Here is a 20,240-nt window from a genome sequence, read left to right as displayed (position 1 = left end):
TGGGTCAGCTCGAATCCAGCTCCTGGTCGTCGTCGACACCTCCTGGTCCTCGTGGCTGCAGAGACAAGCTTCAACTCTTCACCTGAGATCATCGTAACATCGCCTGGTTCCTTCCTGGTCACTGGCTAGTGACCCAGACTATGTCCCCTCTGCTTTCAGGTTCTTCACATCTTCGATCCACCCTTGGATCCACCCGGACACTGTTCCTCTGGCCGCCTGCAGCACTTCTTTGCAGATCTTCATTGAAAGCATTGACGAAACCAGACACCAAAAGGCACCCATGCACCCGGCTTCCCTGGGTGAGGTAACATGAGTATTCCGGTGCTTCCGTGGGTCTTGACTCTCAAAGTGTCCTAGTCTAAAGGGGTTCTTTTCGTAGTCCATCCGGAAGTGCCCTTAAACAGTAACTTTGTAACTTCTTCGTTCTCCATTATAAGTCAATGGTAACTCGTGACTGTGTTTAGACACTGCACGCGTCTCCCGTGGGTCTCCTACTTCCTAAACTTTGGTTGTTTAGTGTAGCCCCAGCGATTCCCTAGGCCCTAGGCCTACTCACTAATTCTGTAGTGGTTCTTATACCACTTACTTAGTATATGGTTTGTGAGGCCCCTAGGGCATAACTGTATTTGTGCAACTTATCGTATGCTAATTGAGTAACTTGTGATGTACTTCGATCTCTGACCTCAAAAAGAGTGCAGAGGGGTTGTGTTAGAAATAAATACATATATATTTGATATATACCTTGTGGGGTGTCCTTTTATTTGGTATTCAAGGGATTATAATTGGTAAAACAGCTTGCTTCACATGCTCTCTGAAGTCTTAGCCTATGACTGCTGGTCCATGCTACCACTAGGATAGCTTGTCTATAAGGTTGACTTTACAACCACCATCAATAAGGGTTGATTAGACTGGTGCAAGGTGCCCACTAGAATAGTGAACATCATATGCCAGGCTAACTATTCACACTCTACCTCAATCCCTTGGAGATACTCAAAGTAAGAAGTTGCAGAAAGTTCAGTCCAGTGTTTTCACTGCCCAAGACAGAAGCAGCCACAGCAGGCCAACACAGCAAAGCACTCAGCACAGTGGTAGTTCCTCCTCACATCTTCTCCAGCTCTTCCTCTTGGCAGTCTTCTTGACCTAAAAGAGTTCTAAAGTTCAGGGGGTTGGACCCCACTTTTTATAGCCCAAAATCCTTTGTTCTCTCAGGCAGAGAGTGTCTGTGCCAAGCCAGAAACAGTTCTGTCCTCTCTGGTGTAGCTTCCTGGAGGGAGGTGGAGACGGCAGACCGGGCCCATTCAGGTGAAAGGACATCTCCTCCCCATATTCTAAATGCCACCCAGGTCTATTCAGCCCTTCCCTGACCCACCTAGACTCTCTGGAGCCACTGCTAACCTCCACTAAAAGATGCATCTTTAGATTCTGAGTTCAGGCATACTAAAGAACAAGTTACTTACCTTCGGCAAAGATATATCTGTAAGAAACATTATTTAGTTATAGATTCCTTCCTTAGAATTACCCCTAGGTGTCAGACTGGATCCGGAAAGTTTTTCGTCAGCAGTACTTCTGCGCGTCTGTAGGTGGCACCGGTTGGATCTGCCTCTGTCGTTGGCGTCGTGGTTGCTGAGATAACGTTGCGTTAGCTACTTAGACGCCGCCCTCGCGCGCTGACGTCAGTTTTGTACACAACTTTCTGTGCCAGAAACGCTGAGCCATGCAAGACACTGACCACTGGTGCACAAAACTAGGGCCCTGAAAGGAGGACCATAACCATAGAAATCAGTTCGCAGAACGGGGAGGATGGGTGGGGCGGTAAAGAATCTATAACTATCCTATGTTTCTTACAGATATATCGTTACCGAAGGTAAGTAAATTGTTCATCTGAAAGAAACATGTAGTGATAAATTCCTTACCTTTGAATAGATACCCCAGCAATACCACACCCGAAGCTCACACCAGAAAGTCCTGGATAACAGAACGGCTAAAGAAGCCTTCTCTCCAGACTTGGCTGTCAAGGAAGTAGTGTTTCGTAAATGTGTGCAGCGAAGCCAACGTAGCTGCTTGACAGATGTCATTTAGAGGAACTCCCCATCCTAAAGCAGTAGTTGCTGCCATCGCCCCGGTGCAATGGGCAACCAACTTAACTAGAGGCTCCTGCTCTGTCAGAGAATAGCAGGCTTTGATACACAAAACAACCCATCTGGAGATAGTTCATTTGTGTAAGGCCCAACCTTTCTTGGCGCCCATGTAGCCAACAAAGAGCTGTTCATCCATCCAAAACTGTTTGGTGCAATCCAGATTAAGGGAAAGCGCACGTTTTGGGTCCAGACGTTGGTGCGTCTCTCCCTTCTTCAGAGGATGCAGAGGCGGAAAGAAGGTGGGCAAAGTGATGGTCTGCCCGATATGAAAGGCAGGACAACCTAGTGAAGGAAGGATGGATAAGCCCTGAGAACCACCGTGTCCAGATGGACAGAAAGGAAGGGAGGCTTGGATGAATGGGCATGGAGCTCACTCACTCTTCTGGCAGACGTGATGGCTACCAAGAATGCAGTTTTAAGTGTCAGAAGCCTCAAAGGACAGTTGTGAAGCGGCTCAAAAGGAGCGCACATTAAATAGGTTAAGGCTAGATTCAAGTCCCACTGAGGCATAACAAAGGGAATAGGAGGCAAGAGATGAGTTATGCCTTTCAAGAAACAAATAACAACCGGGGACTTGAAAAGAGAAGGCTGATCTGGAAGCCGAAGAAAGGCAGAGATGGCCGAGAGATAGCCCTTGATAGTGCCCAGAGCAGAGCCCTGCTGGGAGAAAGAAAGGAGAAACAAGATAACCTCGGAAAGAGGGGCAGAAAGGGAATCAACAGCCTTTGCTGTGCACCATGCCACAAATTTGTTCCACCGGCAGGCGTATACCGTCTTAGTGGAGGAACGCCTGCCTGCCAAGATAACATCGCAGACTTTGGGAGGCAGGTCAAACAACGTCAACTGTTGCCGCTCAATCTCCACACAAGGAGGTGAAGGCTGGACAGGCTGGGGGGAGGGGGGGAGGACAATCCCCTGTTACTGTGACAGAACATCCTCCCGAAGAGTGAGAAGGGTCGGACGATCGATGACCATGTTGAGCAGCTTGGGATACCAGACTCTTGGTACCCAATCCGGAGCCACAAGAATGATTTGGGCCCCGGTCACGCCTCATCTTCTTCACCACTCTGGGCAGAAGTGGTATAGACGGAAAGGCCTACAACAGACATTGACTCCACTCGCGACGAAAAGCGTCGCCGAGCGAGTGCCGCCTTAGAAATACCAACGCGCAGAATTGCTGACATTGCATGTTCTCTTCGGTAGCGAACAGATATAACCAAGGCTCTCCCCACTGTCGAATAAGACCTTGCACCACCTCCAAGTGAAGACGCCATTCATGATCCATCATGCACATGCGGCTGAGTTTGTCCGCCCTAGCGTTCAGGGAACCTGCCAGGTGTTGAACAACCAGGGATATGCCCTGGTTTTTCAGCCCTGTCCAGAGGGTCCACGACCCCACACCGCTCTGTTTGTTGCAGTACCACATGGCGGTATTGTGGTCTGTGAACACCTGCACTACTCTTCCCCGGACAGAGGGGAGGAATGCCTTGAGTGCAAGATGGATCACCCGGAGCTCCAGAAGGTTGTTATGCAGCCCGGACTCTGCCTGAGACCAGAGGCCTCTGATCTCCACCTCCCCCATGTGGCCGCCCTATCCCAGAAGTGATGCGTCCGTCACCACTGTGTGCTCATGTTGGGGAAGGGAGAGGGCTCTGCCATTGACTCAATCCTGGTACGTTAGCCACTACTTCAATTGACATGTAGTGCCCTTCGAAATGTGGACGCGATCGGACAGATTCCCCTGATGCTGCACCCACTGGAACTTCAGGTCCCACTGCAGAGCCCGCATATGCCACCTGGTATAATTGACCAGAAGGATGCAGGAGGCCATGAGCCCCAGCAACCTCAGGGTCATCGTGACCAAAACCCAGGACAGAGATTCAGATCAGAATCATAGCCCAAATAACCCTGACTCGCTGTTCGGGAGGATAAACCCGAAACCGCGTCGTTTCCTGAACCGCTCCGATGCAGAGGGGCTTCTGAGAGGGAATCAGGTGTGACTTTGGCACACTGATGAAAAACCCCAGCGAATGCAGGAGGTCGGCCGCAGTCTGGAGGTGGGAGATGACTGCCTGGGGCGAGCCCGCCTTCAACAGCCAGTCGTCGAGATAGGGGAAGATTGAAACCCCCGATCTGCGCAGATGAGCTGCAACCACTGCCATCACTTTCGTTAACACCCGAGGGGCGCTGGTAAGGCCAAAGGGGAGCACGGTAAACTGAAAGTGCCTGTGGCCTTCCGTGAACTGCAGGTAACGCCGGTGGGCCGGCAGGACGGGGATGTCAAAATAGCATCCTGCAAGCCCAACGCTTTCATCTAGCCTCCTGGGTCGAGAGCAGACAGGACCTGAGCGAGCATCAACATCTTGACCTTCTCCTTCTCGAGGAAGCGGTTGACATTCCTGAGATACAAGATAGGACGCAGGCCCTTGTCCTTCTTGGGCACCAGAAAGTAGTGGGAATAACAACCACGGCCTACTTCTGGGACAGGAATGCGCTCGATGGATCCCTTGGCCAAGAGAGCCATACATTCCTGTTGGAGATGGCCCAGGTGATCCTCCGACATGCCGTGGTATTGAGGTGGCATGGCTGGAGGGGTAGCCTCAAAGGGGAGGGAGCAGCCCCTTCGGACTATCTGCAAAACCCACCTGTCCGACGTGATGGTGCACCAGTGGGGGAGGTGATGGCGGATCCTGTCGCCCACTGGCTTTTGATGGGCCTGAAAAGTCAAACTTGGAAGGGTTGGAGGATGCTGCTGAGGGAGGGTTATTAGACTGGCCCGCCCGCTGGCCCCCTGAACCACGGCGGTGGTTCCTAGGTCCCCGGCCACGCGAAAACTTGCTGCGGCCTTTGGCTCTTGGCGGTACATAGTGGGGCACCCCTTCCGTAGCCTCAAAAGGGGCTAAAAGCAGACTGCGCATTGAGGCTGGAGAGGCCCAGGGACTTGGCCTTAGCCTGTGAGTCCTTGAAACGCTCTAAAGCGTTGTCCGCTCTGTCACCAAAAAGGCGACGGCCATCAAAAGGCATGTCCATGAGGGTATTCAGGACATCCCCCGAAAAGTCAGTCAATCTCATCCAGGTGTAGCGACAAAGGGCTACTGACGGGGAAATCGACCTACCTAGAGAGTCGGGGGAATCCAGCAACAACGAAAGGTAAGCTTGGCCACATCCCTTCTGGCGGCAACAGTCTGGGAGAGCCCTATCCGGGCCTCCTCCGGATACTGAGGCAGCACCTGCGCAACCGTATCCCACACAGAGTGGGAATAACGGCACAATAGACATGCGGTTTTTACCGACAGCAGTCCCAAGCTGGTGGAAGAGAAAACCTTCTTTCCAAGATGATCCAGCTTCTTGGATTCCCTTTCCAGTGGAGCGGTAGGGAATGCGCTCATGGAAGTGGAGGCTTGGACCACCAAGCTCTTTAGGGTGGGGTGTTGGGAGAGGAAAGAGGGGTCACCTGGAGCCGGGCAGAGGCGTTGGGCAGTCATCCTATCCACGGCAGCCCTGTGTTGGGCCTGGACCAGGTGCCCAAAAGGAAGTTGGTAAGGGCCTCATTAAACGTCAGCAGGAGCTCCGAAGAGCTCACAGCTGGCAGAAACGCCTCTGTCAGGAGGTTAGTCCTGACCGCCACCGTACAAAGCTCGAGGTTGAGCGCCTCGGCTGCCCTACGCAACACCACTGCGTATAACGCTCCCTCCTCCGTAGCCACGGTAGGAAGACACAACATGCCAAGGTCAGGGGAGGTGTCTAGACCACCAGTTCCTCTCTCCAGTCTTGTCAGAGCCTAGCTGTTCAGTCAGAGGGTCACCTGACCACTCCCAGTCCTCCCCCTCATCCTTTAGGTGCCAATCTGGGTAAAAGGGGAACCCAGGAGGGAACAGGGACACAACAACCCCGCTCGGCACCGGGTCCGGCGACGCCAGTCCGGCTCCAGGTCCACATCAGGATGGAGGCCAGGATCAACCACCGCCAGGGGCATGACCTGAGCCGGCTGCGGTAACGGTGCTGGAGGAAGCGGCACCGGTGAAGGTGTTATAAGGTTGACCAGTGCCGATCCGGATCCAGGCCTGGATCCAAGGGGGGCCTGTGGTGCAGAGTCCCCGGGGCCCGAAGGCACGCCGGCAGGTTCGGGCTGCCCAAAGATGGCGTTTATCACCTTGGAAAATTTACAAAGCAGGGCAGGAGTCGCTTCGGGGCCTGGGAAGGGAGAGACGTCCGGAGTTGGCTCTTTGGGCTCCCCCGCAGAGCCGCGGGAGTGGCACCGCCCTTTAACCTCACTGCATCAGCCAACCAACGGGGAAATGTCGAAAAGCGACGATGTTCCTTAAACTTCTTCTTGTGCTTTGACTTACCTGACCCAGAGTGCGAAGACTTCAAAGACTTGGAAGAGTGATGATGCCTCCGCAACCGGTCCCCTGACCTCCCTCGCGACAGGGACCTCTAACGTCACGGGCCGACTGCCGGCGCTCAAGAAGCTTTCAGGACCGCTCCTGCAAAGCCTTTGGATCGTGCTCCAGGCAAAAGAGGCACACGCGGTGCTGATCCGTAACCGACATCAGTCGGGTACAGGAACCACATGCCTGAAGCCTGGCATCCCTACGTGCACCAAGAGTCGTAGAGTCAAAAAAGACGTCGACAAAAGTCGCTTAAAAAGTACAGTCAAAAATTGACTGGAGGTACCGCTCTCTCCGGATCTGCGCTGGCTAGTGCGAAAAATGAAAGAACGGACGTCAGCGCACGAGGGCGGCGTCTAAGTAGCTGCCATGACGTCATCCTGGTGACCACGACACCAACGACGGACGCAGATCAGACAGACGCCACCTTCCGACGCGCAGAGGTACTGCTGACGAAAAAACTTTCCGGATCTAGTCTAACACCTGGGGGTAATTCAATGGTAAGGAATCTAATAACGAACATATTTCTTTCACATTTTAGATGTAATTTCACTGCACACACTTTTCTCTGTCTCAGCTACAAATAGTCTTGATGGTAGAGTTGTTAAATTCGTTATGTGGCCAGGGCTCCATGAATCTATTCCTCATATTTTACAAACTATTCTGTCAGGTGACTGATGGCCCCATGTACTAAACCCAAGTCTTATACAGATGAGGGTGTGTAGACAAATTAATAGGGCGAGCTGAGCCAAGGCCAAGCCTTGGGTCTGGCTTGGTTTTAACAGTCCGTGCATGAGCAGAGCCATGAAACTGTTTGGCCTGTATATTGTTCCCACAAACAATATAAAAATATCATACATTCTCTTCAAAATTCCAAAAAGTCTATTTCTTTAACATGGAAGCATTCACCTTAGGACATCTGATTATATCACTGTTGTTAGATTTGGGGGTCTCTAGTTGGCACAGGTAGGTACATGTGAAATATAGGGACCCTCGCCTCTAGTCAGGATAAGGGGATTACACTTCTAAAATAACCCCTGCTCACTCCCTTGGTAGCTTGGCATGAGCAGACCGGCTTTATCTCAGAGGCGTTGTGTGTTAAGCATTTGTGACCACATACAGTAACCCAGTGACAACACTACAAATGGACACCAAACAGGTTTTATATAAAAAGTAAGTAGACTTTATATAGAGTTACCACAAGACCATAAACGACAAAAATACACAATACTATTACTTTAAGATGGTAGATATATGCTTAGTTCAGTTCAGTTCTTAGATGCGACACTCTGCGTCTATGTGCCTGAGGTTGCGTTGCGCTTCCACATGTTTATGAGAAGACAAGGGAACCCTAAAGGTAACCAAGGACCTAGGGGAACATAGTATCATATTGAACAGTGGTCCTTGTAATAGAAAGGAATAAATCTAAGTAATACATATAGAACACAATGGAATCTATATAGGCTACCCAGCCGGGTAGGAATTTTATTATAAATGATTACATTTACTGTCTAGAGACAGTTATAATATCCAGTAGGATACAGTCCTGTATCCAAAACAATACGTAGAAGGTGTGACATTGGTGAAAAGGTGACAATTTAAACACACAGGTCAAAACGAAAACAAATTACGAAACATTTAGGCGAAACAGAGAAGGTGCTTGCTCTGAATTATACGTAATGTGGCAAGCTAAATATGTAGAAACAGGCGTTACAACTAAAATGAAAATATTTGTGTGTACGCTGTTATGTTAAGTCGACGGCGTTTCGATCACTTTCATGCAGTAACTGGGAACATCATCAGGACAAAAAAAATCTGTAAACCTTACACAACACTAACACACGACAATAAAATGAATTTGGAAGGAAGGAGGAAAAAATGGAGACAAAGATGTGGACATACAAAATTAGGAAAATAGTAAAATACATATGTCAGACAGTTAAAAATGCACTTAATGATAAAGGAGGCTCAATATGTGTCTCTCAAGCCATAGGTAGATAAATAGGGAGTGCATATACTAGTCATGCATTGGAAGCGGCTGTACAGCCAGTGGAGATTAAAAGAAATAAACCGACAGAATTCGAGAAGGAAGGTCGAGAAAGGTGCTTGTGAACCGGAGAACAGCCGTGATTGCAAGGCTGGTGATGAGCAACCATGCTGGGCAGTAACCAGTGAGGATCGCGGGTGAGCGGGGATCCGCTGTGATTAAGAGCTCTACCCGGTCAGGATACGCGTTGATCGAGGTGCAAGTAGGGGGAGAAAGAGGGCATCCAAGGCGCGGATTGAGATGCAATTCTTGCAGGGTGCTGAGGAAAGGGGAGGCGGGTTAGATTACAGTGCCGGAACGAGTATTGCCGGCGTGTGCTAGAAACCCAATCTATAATTACCTTGTAGGCGGTGATCTTCCGGATTCCTATCAGGAGAAGGGGAAGAGGGGATGGTTAGAGGGGAGAAAATGATGATAGGGACGAGGCTAATGTGAGGGCAGAGAGGCGCAACCTTACCGAATGTAAGCAGATGCTTCGGGGCGCCAAGCTGGCGGGAACCCACGGCGCTTCGATTGTGTGTTCAGGGTGCCGGAATGGCAAGAGTTGAGGCGCTGAGGAGCGGGAGATATCGTCCTCCTCCACGCCGTTTGGTACGAATGGGGAAGCGAGCACGTTGGCTCAATGCAACCTGGAGAGTCAAGACGTGCTGACGCTAATTATAGCCAAGGGGAATAGAATGCTGATCACGGAAAAATATTGAGTGAAAGGCGCCGGCCTTCTTAGGTGAGGAAAAGTGAAGGAATGTGATTCCAGAAGCGGCCTATTTGTGAGGAGAGTGAGTAAGGGGGAAGAGTTAAGGTGCCTGCAGAAGGGTGGTAGAGATAGCAGTGTGAAATCCCAGTTATGTCAAGAACAGCAATTGAAAATTAAGGTAACTGATTCCAGTTCAGCACAATTTCCATATTACAAAAGCCATTAAAGCTGACGTGGTGAGGCAGTAGTAAAAACACAGTAAACTGCCAGTTAGAACTTGAACAGTTTAGGACCAGTTAGAACTTGAACATTTTCAGAGAAGGGTGGTCCAATCCTCAGTTCTGTTAAGGCCATTTTGCATACTCTTGGTACGTAAAATCCATTTAAGTTCCTCTTTGTTAGGAAGGCTGGTAATGTCTGCTCCCCTGGGGGGGCTGTTTGATTTGGCTGATAATTGTCCATTTTATGTAATTTTCATCGTGACCGTGACTTGAAAAGTGTTCTACCAAAGGAGCGTTTGACGTTTTACATCGGATTCGGCTGCGATGTTGGCATATTCTGATCCTTGCTTTCTGAGTCGTCTGACCTATGTAGATTAGTTTACATGGGCATTGTATCACATAAATTATATTGCAAGAGTTACAATTGCTCAAACTATTCAGTTTGATATGAACATCATTGAAAGTGAACTCCTGGCCCTCAATAACATATTCACAAACGCTGCAGTTACCGCATTTTTTATGTCCCAATAGTGGGGCAAAACCCCAAAGTTCAGTGAGTGTGGATGCAGGTTTGGGCGTGGGAAGAGCTGCTCTAATCAAATGGTCTTTTATGTTTCGACTCTTTTTGAAAGCAAAGAGCGGTCGATCAATGTTCAAGGTGCCTGCATTGAGGATGGTCCAGTGTTTCAAGATGGACTTCCGTATGGCATTAGAAACTGGTGAAAAAGTTGTTACACATACCATATGTTTTTGCTGAGTCTTAGGTTTGGGGGCAAGTAATACTTCACGTGGACAATACCATGCTCTTTTGCAAGTATTACGTACTAGACGTTTGGGGTAACCACGAGCATGCAGTTTAGATGACAATGTGGACGCTTCCTGAAAGTAATCTTTTTTGTGATAGCAATTTCTCCTGATTCTTAAGAATTGCGAGTAAGGCAATGAATCTCGGAGAGCACGGGGGTGATTACTGTCATATTTAAGCAAAGTAATCCTTTCGGTTGGTTATCGGTATAACTTTGTCAAAAGTTCATTGTTGTTATGGTAGATTGTGAGATCCAAAAAAGCTATGGATGACTTATTAAATGTGAGTGTAAAGCTAAGACCTTGACAATTGTTATTCAACCAATGGAAGAACTGGGCAAGAGTCTCTTCTGTGGAATGCCAAATTAACAAAATATCGTCGATGTAACGCTTCCACAAAGAGATGCCTTCATAGAAGGGGTTAAACGGAGTCAGAATTCTTGATGTTTCTAGATGGTCCATATACAGAATGGCTAGATTTGGGGCAAAAATTTCCCCCATGGACGTGCCTTTAACTTGTTGGTAATAGTCTGTCTGGAAGCTAAATACGTTTCTGGGAAGGCATACTTCCAATAGTTGAAGTATGAACAAAGTGGGGACATTATGTGGACTCGGTCTACTGTTCAGTATCTTTTCGATAACCAGCATGGCCTCTATCTGCGGTACATTCGGTTAGAGTGATTCTATGTCAAGTGTACACAAAAGGTCAGAGTCAATGTCAAAGGGATAGTGTTCAACCATATTGATCATGGACATGCTGTCTTTTATGTAGCAATCAGTGTGGGGTACAAAATATTTTATGAAATAGTTTACAAATTGGCCAAGAGGTTCTAGAATAGAACCACAGCCGGAGACTATTGGGCGTCCTGGTGGATTGAATTCATTTTTATGGATTTTTGGTAGGGTATAAATTACTGGGGTGCGGGGGGATTTTATATTGAGAAACAGAAATTCTTTAGGACTCGAGAAACCTTGGTCTTTACACTCTGTAGTTATTGGGAGGATCAGTTGTAGTTCAGATGTTGGATTTGTGTGAAGTTTACCATAACGGTACGTATTGGAGAGTTGGCGTAGGATTTCATTTTTTAAGTGTCTATTTGCTGCAGAACAATTCCACCGCCTTTATCGGCAGACTTAATTATGATTGAGTCATTGTTCTTTAGTGTGTCAATTGCTTTTTTCTCCTCAAGTGTGATGTTATAAGGGATGAAGCGTCTGGTGTTCTCTAAAGAAGATAAATCTTGCATAATCATCTTTTCAAATGTGGTCACCTCGCTGGGGACCATGTTGGAGCTTGGGAAGAATGTGGACGGTGGACGGAATGGTGTATTACCTGAAACTGTGGGTGAGGGGTTTTGTAGAAAGAATGCATGCAGTTGTATCGCCTGAAAAAACGGAGCAATTCAATATGGAGCTCAAGAAAATTAGGTTTCACAGTGGGTACAAAGATAGACCTTTGCTCAAAAGGGATAATTCGGAGGAGGCACGGGTATGTTTCGAACCATTTACCACTGGTAGAATCGCCGGCGTGTTTGTCGTTCCCCTGGAGGATTGTACCATTGTCGTTTGCCTCGACCCAGAGTCTGGTTCTCTCCTCGGCCCCTGCCTAAAAAAGTTTGGTTTCAAGGACGGGTAGATGGGCTGGCGCTTTCCCTTAGATCGGAGCTATCTGAGGATTCGGCCGAAGTGTCCGAAAAACCTACTAAATTGTTACATCTATTATATCTGCCCCAAGGTCTGGTATTTTGAGTGGTAGAGTAAGTGTGGTTGGTGTAGTAGTCTTTCTGTAAGTAAGGGTAGGTTCTTTTGACAACGTAGGAGTTAATATCCTTCTTAACTTTGACCACCAGTCACTGTAAATGAGTCACTAATGCAAACCCAGAATCCCTTCCGCTGCCTACCGATGTTAGATTTGGGGGTCTCTAGTTGGCACAGGTAGGTACTTGTGACAAATAGGGACCCTCTCCTCTAGTCAGGGGAAGGGGATTACACATCTAAAATAACCCCTGCTCACCCTCTAGGTTGCGTGGCGTGAGCAGTCAAGGCTTATTTCAGAGGCGTTGTAAGTTAAGCAGTTGTGACCACATACAGTAACCCAGTGACAACACAACAAATGGACACCACACAGGTTTTATATAAAAAATAAGTAGACTTTATATAGAGTTACCACATGACCATAAACCCTAGCCAGGCTAGTAAAATCGCAGGGGATGGAGGTTGTGTCATACGCCGATGACACGCAAATCATGGTGTCCCTGGCCCACTCTGTTACCACTTCCGCCGTCAACTTTAGGACTTGTATGCAGACAGTCTCCGAGTGGATGATTCAAAACTCCCTAAAGTTGAACGGCGATAAAACTGAGATCCTGGTCTTTGGCAAAGACCAGGATATCTGGTCGAGTGAGGGGTGGCCTCCATCTTTGGGAACGTGTCCATCTCCCTCCCAATCGGCCAGAAATCTCCGCGTCATATTTGACACATCTCTGTCCATGACTCTACAGGTCAATCGAACAGTGGCCACTTGCTGGGGAGTTATTAAGACTCTGAAAAAAATCCTGCACTATCTCTCTCCCCAAGCGCGTAAGCAGACAGTGGTCGCATTAGTGGGTTCCAGGTTGGATTACTGCAATGCTCTCTATGCAGATGCCAACAAGGGACTCACTCAACGCCTTCAGGTTGTCCAGAACGCTGCAGCGCGCTTTGTCTTAGCACTACCTAATGCATCCTCCGCCACAATGGCCAGAAAGAGCCTGCATTGGCTTCCTATACAACAAAGGATCTCTTAAGATCTTGTGTTTGGCCTTTAGAGCTCTTGCAGCTGATTCTTCAAGCCCCCTGGGCTCCCTGCTAACTTGTCATGTGCCCAGTAGAACCCTCAGATCATCGGAGTTGAATCTGCTGGTGGTCCTTAGGACTAGGAAGGTCCGTTGGGGCAGTAGAGCATTCTCTAGTGTGGCCCCGAGGATGTGGAACTCACTCCCATTGGAGATTAAAGCCCAACCTTCCCTGTCCCTTTTTAAAAAAGCGCTCAAAACTTGGTTGTTCATCAAGGCCTACCTGTAATAGTGCATACTTGCTCCAGCTAGTTTTTGGCTAGGCGCCTTGATGCCCTTTGGGCTTAGTAGCGCTATATAAATCTATATAATAATAATAATAATAAACAACAAAAATACACACTATGATTACTTTAATATGGTAGATTTAAGCTTAGTTCAGTTCTTAGATGCGACACTCTGCGTCAATGTACCTTAAGTTGCGTTTCGCTTCCACGACAAGCAATGTCGCAGCGATGGGAAATGAGGCAAAGTTCTGATACAAAGAAATAAAGACGAAGATATTCCAGATGCGGCACGCTTCTCGGGGATGCGAGAAGTTCTCGGTTCGATGCGTGGACTGCAGCGGCGACACACTGACGATGCGACGGCAGCAGCTCCAGCGGCGACACTCTTCTCCCACGATGCGTGAAGCTTCCGCTCGATGCGACGACTACAGCGGCGTCATCTACGATGCGACGGCAGCAGCTCCGAAGGAAGCGCGCTTCTCGGGGATGCAAGGTGCTCTTCTTCAATGCGGTGCAGTGTGACAGTACCAGCGGCGAAACACTCCTTCGGAGTTGCGACGGCAGGCACAGCGACGGCGACACTCCGAACTCGTTGCAAGATTCTTCTCCGGATGTGGTGCAGTGCGACAGCTTCAGCAGCGACACCCTCATTCGGAGTTGCGATGGCAGCAGCAGCGACACACTTCCTCTTCGTTGCGGCAAGCTTCTCTGCGATGCAGTGCAGTGCGACAGTTCCAGCGGCGACACCCTCCTTCAGAGTTGCGACGGCAGGCACAGCGACGGCGACACACTTCTTCTCGTTGAGTCGCTCTTCCAGCTGCTTGCGACACGCAGTCCCTCAGAAGGCCCAAAACAGCAGCAGGCACTTCCAAAAGAACTCTGGGGAGCTGGGGGTTGAAGTCTGTTGTCCCTGAGACTTCATCAGGAGGCAAGCTCTTTTCCAAGCCCTTGGTGATCCTTCACAAGTTGAAAGCAAAGTACACAAAGTTCATTTCTCCTTCCTTTGGCAGTAAGGCAACCACTGCAGGCCAATCCCCCAAGCAGCACTTCAGCTTGGGAATAGTCTCTCCTCAGTTTCTTCAGGTTCCTATCCTCAGTAAAGGTTTCTTCTTGTAGTCCAAAAGTGATCTAATTTCATGGGATCAGTGTCCCAATATTTATACCCCAAAATCCTTTGTTCTCTGAGGGGAGAGGGGCCATTGCCCAGTCCAAACCAGTTCTGAAGCACTCTGTTTACCAGACTTCTCCTTTCCTTTCAGAGTGCAGGGCAGGCACATCAGACGCCCCACAGGAAGTGGAGCCAACATTGTGGAAGGCAAGTACAGTCCTGGAGCACTTTGTTTACAGGACTCCTTCTTTTCTTTCAGTGTGCAAGGCAGAGACATCAGCCACTCCCCGGGAGGAGGAGCCAGCATTGTTAAGGCAGGCACAGCTCTATTCAAGTTTCAGGTGCAACTACTCAATCCCATCTAGATGCAGATCTCTCTATTCACCACTGGGTGACTCGTACTGACTCTTGGAATCCCCCAGCCCTGTCACTCACAAAACCAGACAAAGGAATACACAACCTAGCAGAGGCAGGTTTGAATGGTTAGACAAGCAAAAACCTACTTTCTAAAAGTGGTATTTACAAACAGAGAATGTTAAAATCAACGTCACTAAAATATGTATTTTATCATTCTGAGTTCAGGCATTCTACCATGTTGTCTGAGACAGTAAGGATTATAAACATGTAATAATCTAACAGGCCATTCTGGCCTATGGAGAACAGGTAGCCTTGCAATTCACTATTAGGACATGCCACACACACCAGGGCTTGAAGGTTTAGGGACTGGCAAGTGGGTGCACTTGCCCAGTCAGCATGACAGTACGAGACTGCACGCAGACTCTGCAATGGCAGACCTTAGACACATTTTGAAATACTGAAAAAAATAAGTGAAAGTAAAATGAATAGAGAAAGGCAGCGGGGTAAACTTTAATAGCTGCCAGTATCTTCCAGATTAAAACCAAGAACAGCGCAATTATAGCAGTTCAAACAAATATTGAACTGCTATAATTGCGCTGTTCTTGGTTTTAATCTGGAAGATACTGGCAGCTATTAAAGTTTACCCCGCTGCCTTTCTCTATTCATTTTACTTTCACTTATTTCTTTTTGCACTGCACTAGTTCCCACTTTATGATCAAACATATGGTCTTCGAGCAACTTTGGAGGGATATCCCTCATGGAGGGCATGATTTTTGTCTCAATGATCTAGAGACCTACCACCCCTACCATTGGATGACTTTGATGGGAATCCATCTTTAGACATTGGGATACACCTACAGTTGCTGGTGACTATGTGCGTTGGCATATGTACTTTTTGTTAATAGTTTACAAGGATTCTTCCTCTGCACCCAAGTGTCGGGCATTGGTTTTTTCATCTGTTAGAACACATTTTTGTTCCTATTAGACACCCAGGTTTTTTCAGTATTTCATGTTGATTAGTAGGGGATGTAGCCTGGTTGAGTCTGTAAACTTCCCTGAGACCCTCTTACCCTGAATGTTATATGCTTAGACACATTTTACAAGGCTGCTTCTGTGGGTGGCACAACCAGTGCTGCAGGCCCACCAGCAGCATTTGGATTTACACGCTCTGGGCACACTCAGTGCACTAGACTAGGGTCTGCCAAGTAAACCAAATAGCCAAACATGGAACCACTGATTCATACATCAATTTACAATAGGGAGCACTTGCACTGTGGCACTGAATAGCAGTGGCACAGTGCCCAAAGCATCTAACACCAACGAAAAATACATGAGGCAACAGCAAAAAATGGAAGGGAGACCCACGCCAATGGTGCCAGGTCTAACAACTGTATAGATAGATTATTTAAAAGTGATAGGTTTTAGAAATATTCAGTCACCCCCATCACCCCCAACCTGAGGACAAAGCCATTAGTGAACTAAGAGCAAGCCAGTAGTTGTGTAAACTCTAAATGTGGCCTAGATTCTTTTTTATAGACGGATCAACATTGCAGCCTACTGTATCAAATATAATAGGTGCTAATACAGTACAAATCCTGACCTCAAGTATTTAAAAGTGCGCTCATATGTGATAATAAAGAAAAACAAGAGGCTCTAAAATAACATATTTGCCAAGCATCACACATTTAAGCCACAGGTGGGTATCTCTCCTCCCCCCCACCCATCTGTTTCCCGTTTACAACAGAGGTCACTGTTTTGGCTTTCCTTCTTGGCTCACAAAGAGAATAACCAAAATAGAGATAGCAGACTGGACTCGAGACCCCAGACCCACATACCAAGGCAATAATGCATTTATTCAGGGGATGTCACACCCAAAACAACCCACCTGAAGCCACACCCCTGAAATAAAACTGCATTTGGCAGAAGGAAATATTTAAAGATGAGGACTTTGCATAGAAACGTATCCATTAGATAGTAGTCAGTTCTCCGTCTCTGTAGAGGAACCTCACATAAAATATAAGCTAGATGCAATAGCAAAATATCAAGCAGAGCTTTAATACACAGATAGAAACTTACAGATATGATTCCCTCTGCTGGTAGAGTACCATCTCCAATTTTGCGGGGCAAATCTAATTCTGCATTAAAATTATGTCGAAACGGACAAGTGCTCGATTCCCTGTGAAATAATTGTTAAAATAAGCAAAGCGGTATGAATCAACTTCAACTGTTAAGAGAACAAATCAAGTTGACATTTTTTTATATGTTTGTTTGTTTGTATAAGCTTTATTCGAGACAATTCTCATAAAAGCACATTAATCAGAATATTTACACAAAATACATAATACAGAATAAAAAAATTCATTAAACACAGTGCAGCTCATACAACATTACTGATAAAACAATATATGCCAATACATAAAAAACTTTAAAAAGGATTTCCTAATTACATACGACCCCCCAAGAACCGTCGTCTTATCGCCCAAGCCCAACCCATGTATTTGGCGACACCCATAACTATCGAATCCTGCTGTGTTGTGCATAAAATTCTTAGGGCCACTGAACTTTCGCGTGTCCCCAAGTTTTTACATACCGGCGAGAGCCATTTCCTCCTCGGATTCACGTAGGCTTCACATGAAAAGAGAAAATGGCCAAGGCTCTCCTCGGCAATTTCGCAGGCAGGACATAGACTGTTGGTGGATCTGTGCCAGCCAGATGTCAATTTATTAAGAGGGATAGATCCTGACCTCAGCTGGAAGACAAGTTTCCTGTCCATTGGTACCGTAACATTATCCCAATAGTTTTCCAAGACAGGTGAAATTTTAATCTCCAGGAAACGGCCAGACATAGAATCTGCCCTATTGTCATTCAGCATCTTACCGCCCACCCAATCCCAATATTGTTTTTTAAGAGCTTCTTTACTTGGGAAGGTTTCTCCCTCGGGGTTGATCCAAAGATTTGAAAACCCTAGATTTTCCAACATGGTCTTCAGATGTTTTAACCATTTTATTTTATGGAAGACGTCTTCCTTGATGATCCACAGAAAACTCTCAGCGTACTGTCTTATTTCCGGAGTCGTCCAAAGGCGTCTCCAGTAAAGAACTGGCCGCAATCGAGCTCTGTCGATAATCGTGCGTCTACCAAGCTCCAGGAACAATGGGATTAGGGGGGTGCTCTGTGGAAGTCCTGTAATTCCACGCATGAACTTGTTCTCGGAGGTCTGAAGAGCCGTCAGACCATTCCAAGCCCATAGTTCAGCGCCGTATAAGGTAGCACCCAGAACCTTCGCGTCATACACCGTCAGGGCGGGTTTTATAGGTTTTGTTTTTGATTTACGGTGTTCCCCCCTTAGGACACCCGATAGCTGCTGGTGCTTTAGGACTACTTTGTTCACGTGATGCGTCCAGCCAGTCCCCCCCGCAATCTGCACTCCCAAATATGTAAATTCATTGACTATATCGAGCCTGCTGTTATTTAGGGTAATTTTAGGATAGCTTCTGCGTCCAGCAGAGAAGGCCATTAGTTTAGTTTTTCCTACATTTACCTCAAGCCCGTGCTCCAAGCAAAAAGCATCAAAAATGCTTAATGCACGTTGCAGCCCCATAGGAGTCTTAGACAGAATAAGAGTGTCGTCAGCGAACATCAGGATCGGGACCCTGGTGTCCGCTAACGATGGGGCGTCAACACTAGCCCTCAACATTCTCTCGACTATCCCGTTAATGAATAACGAGAAAAGCAGAGGGGCCATGGAACATCCCTGCCTAACACCCCTTTCAACAGGAAAGTCCACCGTTGTCTCGCTACTTCCTCCCCATTGGACTCTGGCAAAATTGGATTCGTGCAGTCGCATGATTAAAGTTAGCAGTTCTGCAAGAATCCCCAACTTTTGGAGCACCGACCATAGTTTGTACCTGGGGACTAGATCGAACGCAGCCCGCAGATCAACAAACGCGACATACAGGCTGCCCCTCCCCAGCTCAACGGTCTTCCACCGCAATATAGTGAAGCGAAAGACCTGGTCGATGGTACTAGTAGCACGCCTAAATCCCGCCTGGTATGGTGAGAGGGCGCTGTTATCTTCTACCCAGTCCATTAGCTGGTTGGTTACCATTCTCCCGACTATTTTCTGCACGGTGGCTATTAAGCTTATAGGCCTGTAATTAGCAGGCAATGAGCGGTCGCCCTTCTTGTGGATGGGGATAATGGTTGCACATTTCCAGGTATCTGGAACCACTGCCCCCTTTGCTAGAGCATTTGCTACAAGCAGGATGTATCTCGCCCATCTGGCCACATCATATTTAAAAATATCAGGGGGGATACCATCTGGGCCTGGCGCCCTCCCGCATTTTGCAGAACTAATGGCAATTACTACTTCACTAAGGAAAAAAAGATCTTCGATTGCGTAGACCGGTGTTATTTCATCAGCTGTCACAGACTTATTACTTTCCGCATACTGGGGCCCAAAATAATCAACCCAGGATTCCACTGATACATTATTGTCGGGTTTTGCTGGGCCCGCACCACTACCCCACTTGATAATTTTCCAAAATAACATTGGGTCTTTATTATCAGAGGCTTCTTTTAGTTGGGCCCAGTGATCTTCGTCCCATTTCTTTTTTGCACGATAAATGGCTGCTTTGTACAATTTCCTATTCTTTATCACTGAGGCACGATCCCTGTTCCTTATCGCATGCCCCAAATCTAGACGTGCTGCTCTACAATGGTTATCGAACCACCTACCCACTTCTTTAGTTTTCTTCCCTTTTCTTTGCTTTATGAAAAAACATGGTCTTAAAGCGGAGAATAACTTATTGTGGATTTCTGTGATAACGTTGTCCCCAGGAGCCACTAGGGCTACTGCTTCGATCGCAGAAATTGCACAATCTACCTTGTTAGTTATATATGTCATAGTGACTTCATTTGCTAGCACCTTGGGCCATTTTAACCTTCGCTCATCATTGCTTAACAGAGGAGTTTCGTCATGTGTCTCATTAGGATTTCCTGAACCTGTATTCCACCACTTGTGTGACACACATAGGGGGTTGTGATCACTTTCAACCCGGGGCCTGATTGCCATGTCAACAACCCCATTCCACAGCTGGAGACTACACAGTATATAATCGATTCTGCTCCTGTTAATACCATTGTCAAAGGTAAAACTGCCCTCCTTATCACCAGGTGTCCTACCATTGAGGGCTCTTAGACCGTATTCCGAACATATTCCATTTAATAGGAGAATCTCTTTAGTCCATTGCTTCACAGGTAGTAAGTTTAAAGAAGGTACTCCCCATAGATTGTCCTCTTCACACTCGATGAGGACGTTTGTACAAGTCAAGGGTTCAAAAGTCCTGTTTAGGTCCCCAGCAATTATCTTTACATTACCCTGGGAATTGACCTCCATAACGTCGGACAACAACTCGAT

At 47.4% G+C, this 20,240-nt stretch overlaps 1 protein-coding gene across 4 annotated transcripts in view; it reads right to left on the bottom strand.

Annotated features, from left to right (window-relative positions):
* TDRD12 (tudor domain containing 12) overlaps nucleotides 1-20,240 on the bottom strand; it is a 3,388,409-nt gene that overhangs the window by 834,236 nt on the left and 2,533,933 nt on the right. For all 4 annotated transcript variants that reach the window (XM_078668261.1, XM_078668260.1, XM_078668262.1 and 1 more), the window contains one exon: nucleotides 16,898-16,997. In XM_078668261.1, coding sequence (XP_078524387.1) covers nucleotides 16,898-16,997 — 100 coding nt within the window. The remainder of the gene's footprint in view (nucleotides 1-16,897; nucleotides 16,998-20,240) is intronic.

Source organism: Lissotriton helveticus, chromosome 12, assembly GCF_964261635.1.
Source record: "Lissotriton helveticus chromosome 12, aLisHel1.1, whole genome shotgun sequence".
Lineage (NCBI taxonomy): Eukaryota > Metazoa > Chordata > Amphibia > Caudata > Salamandridae > Lissotriton > Lissotriton helveticus.
Note: the sequence above shows the minus strand (reverse complement) of the source record. Positions and strands in the feature narration are given on the sequence as shown.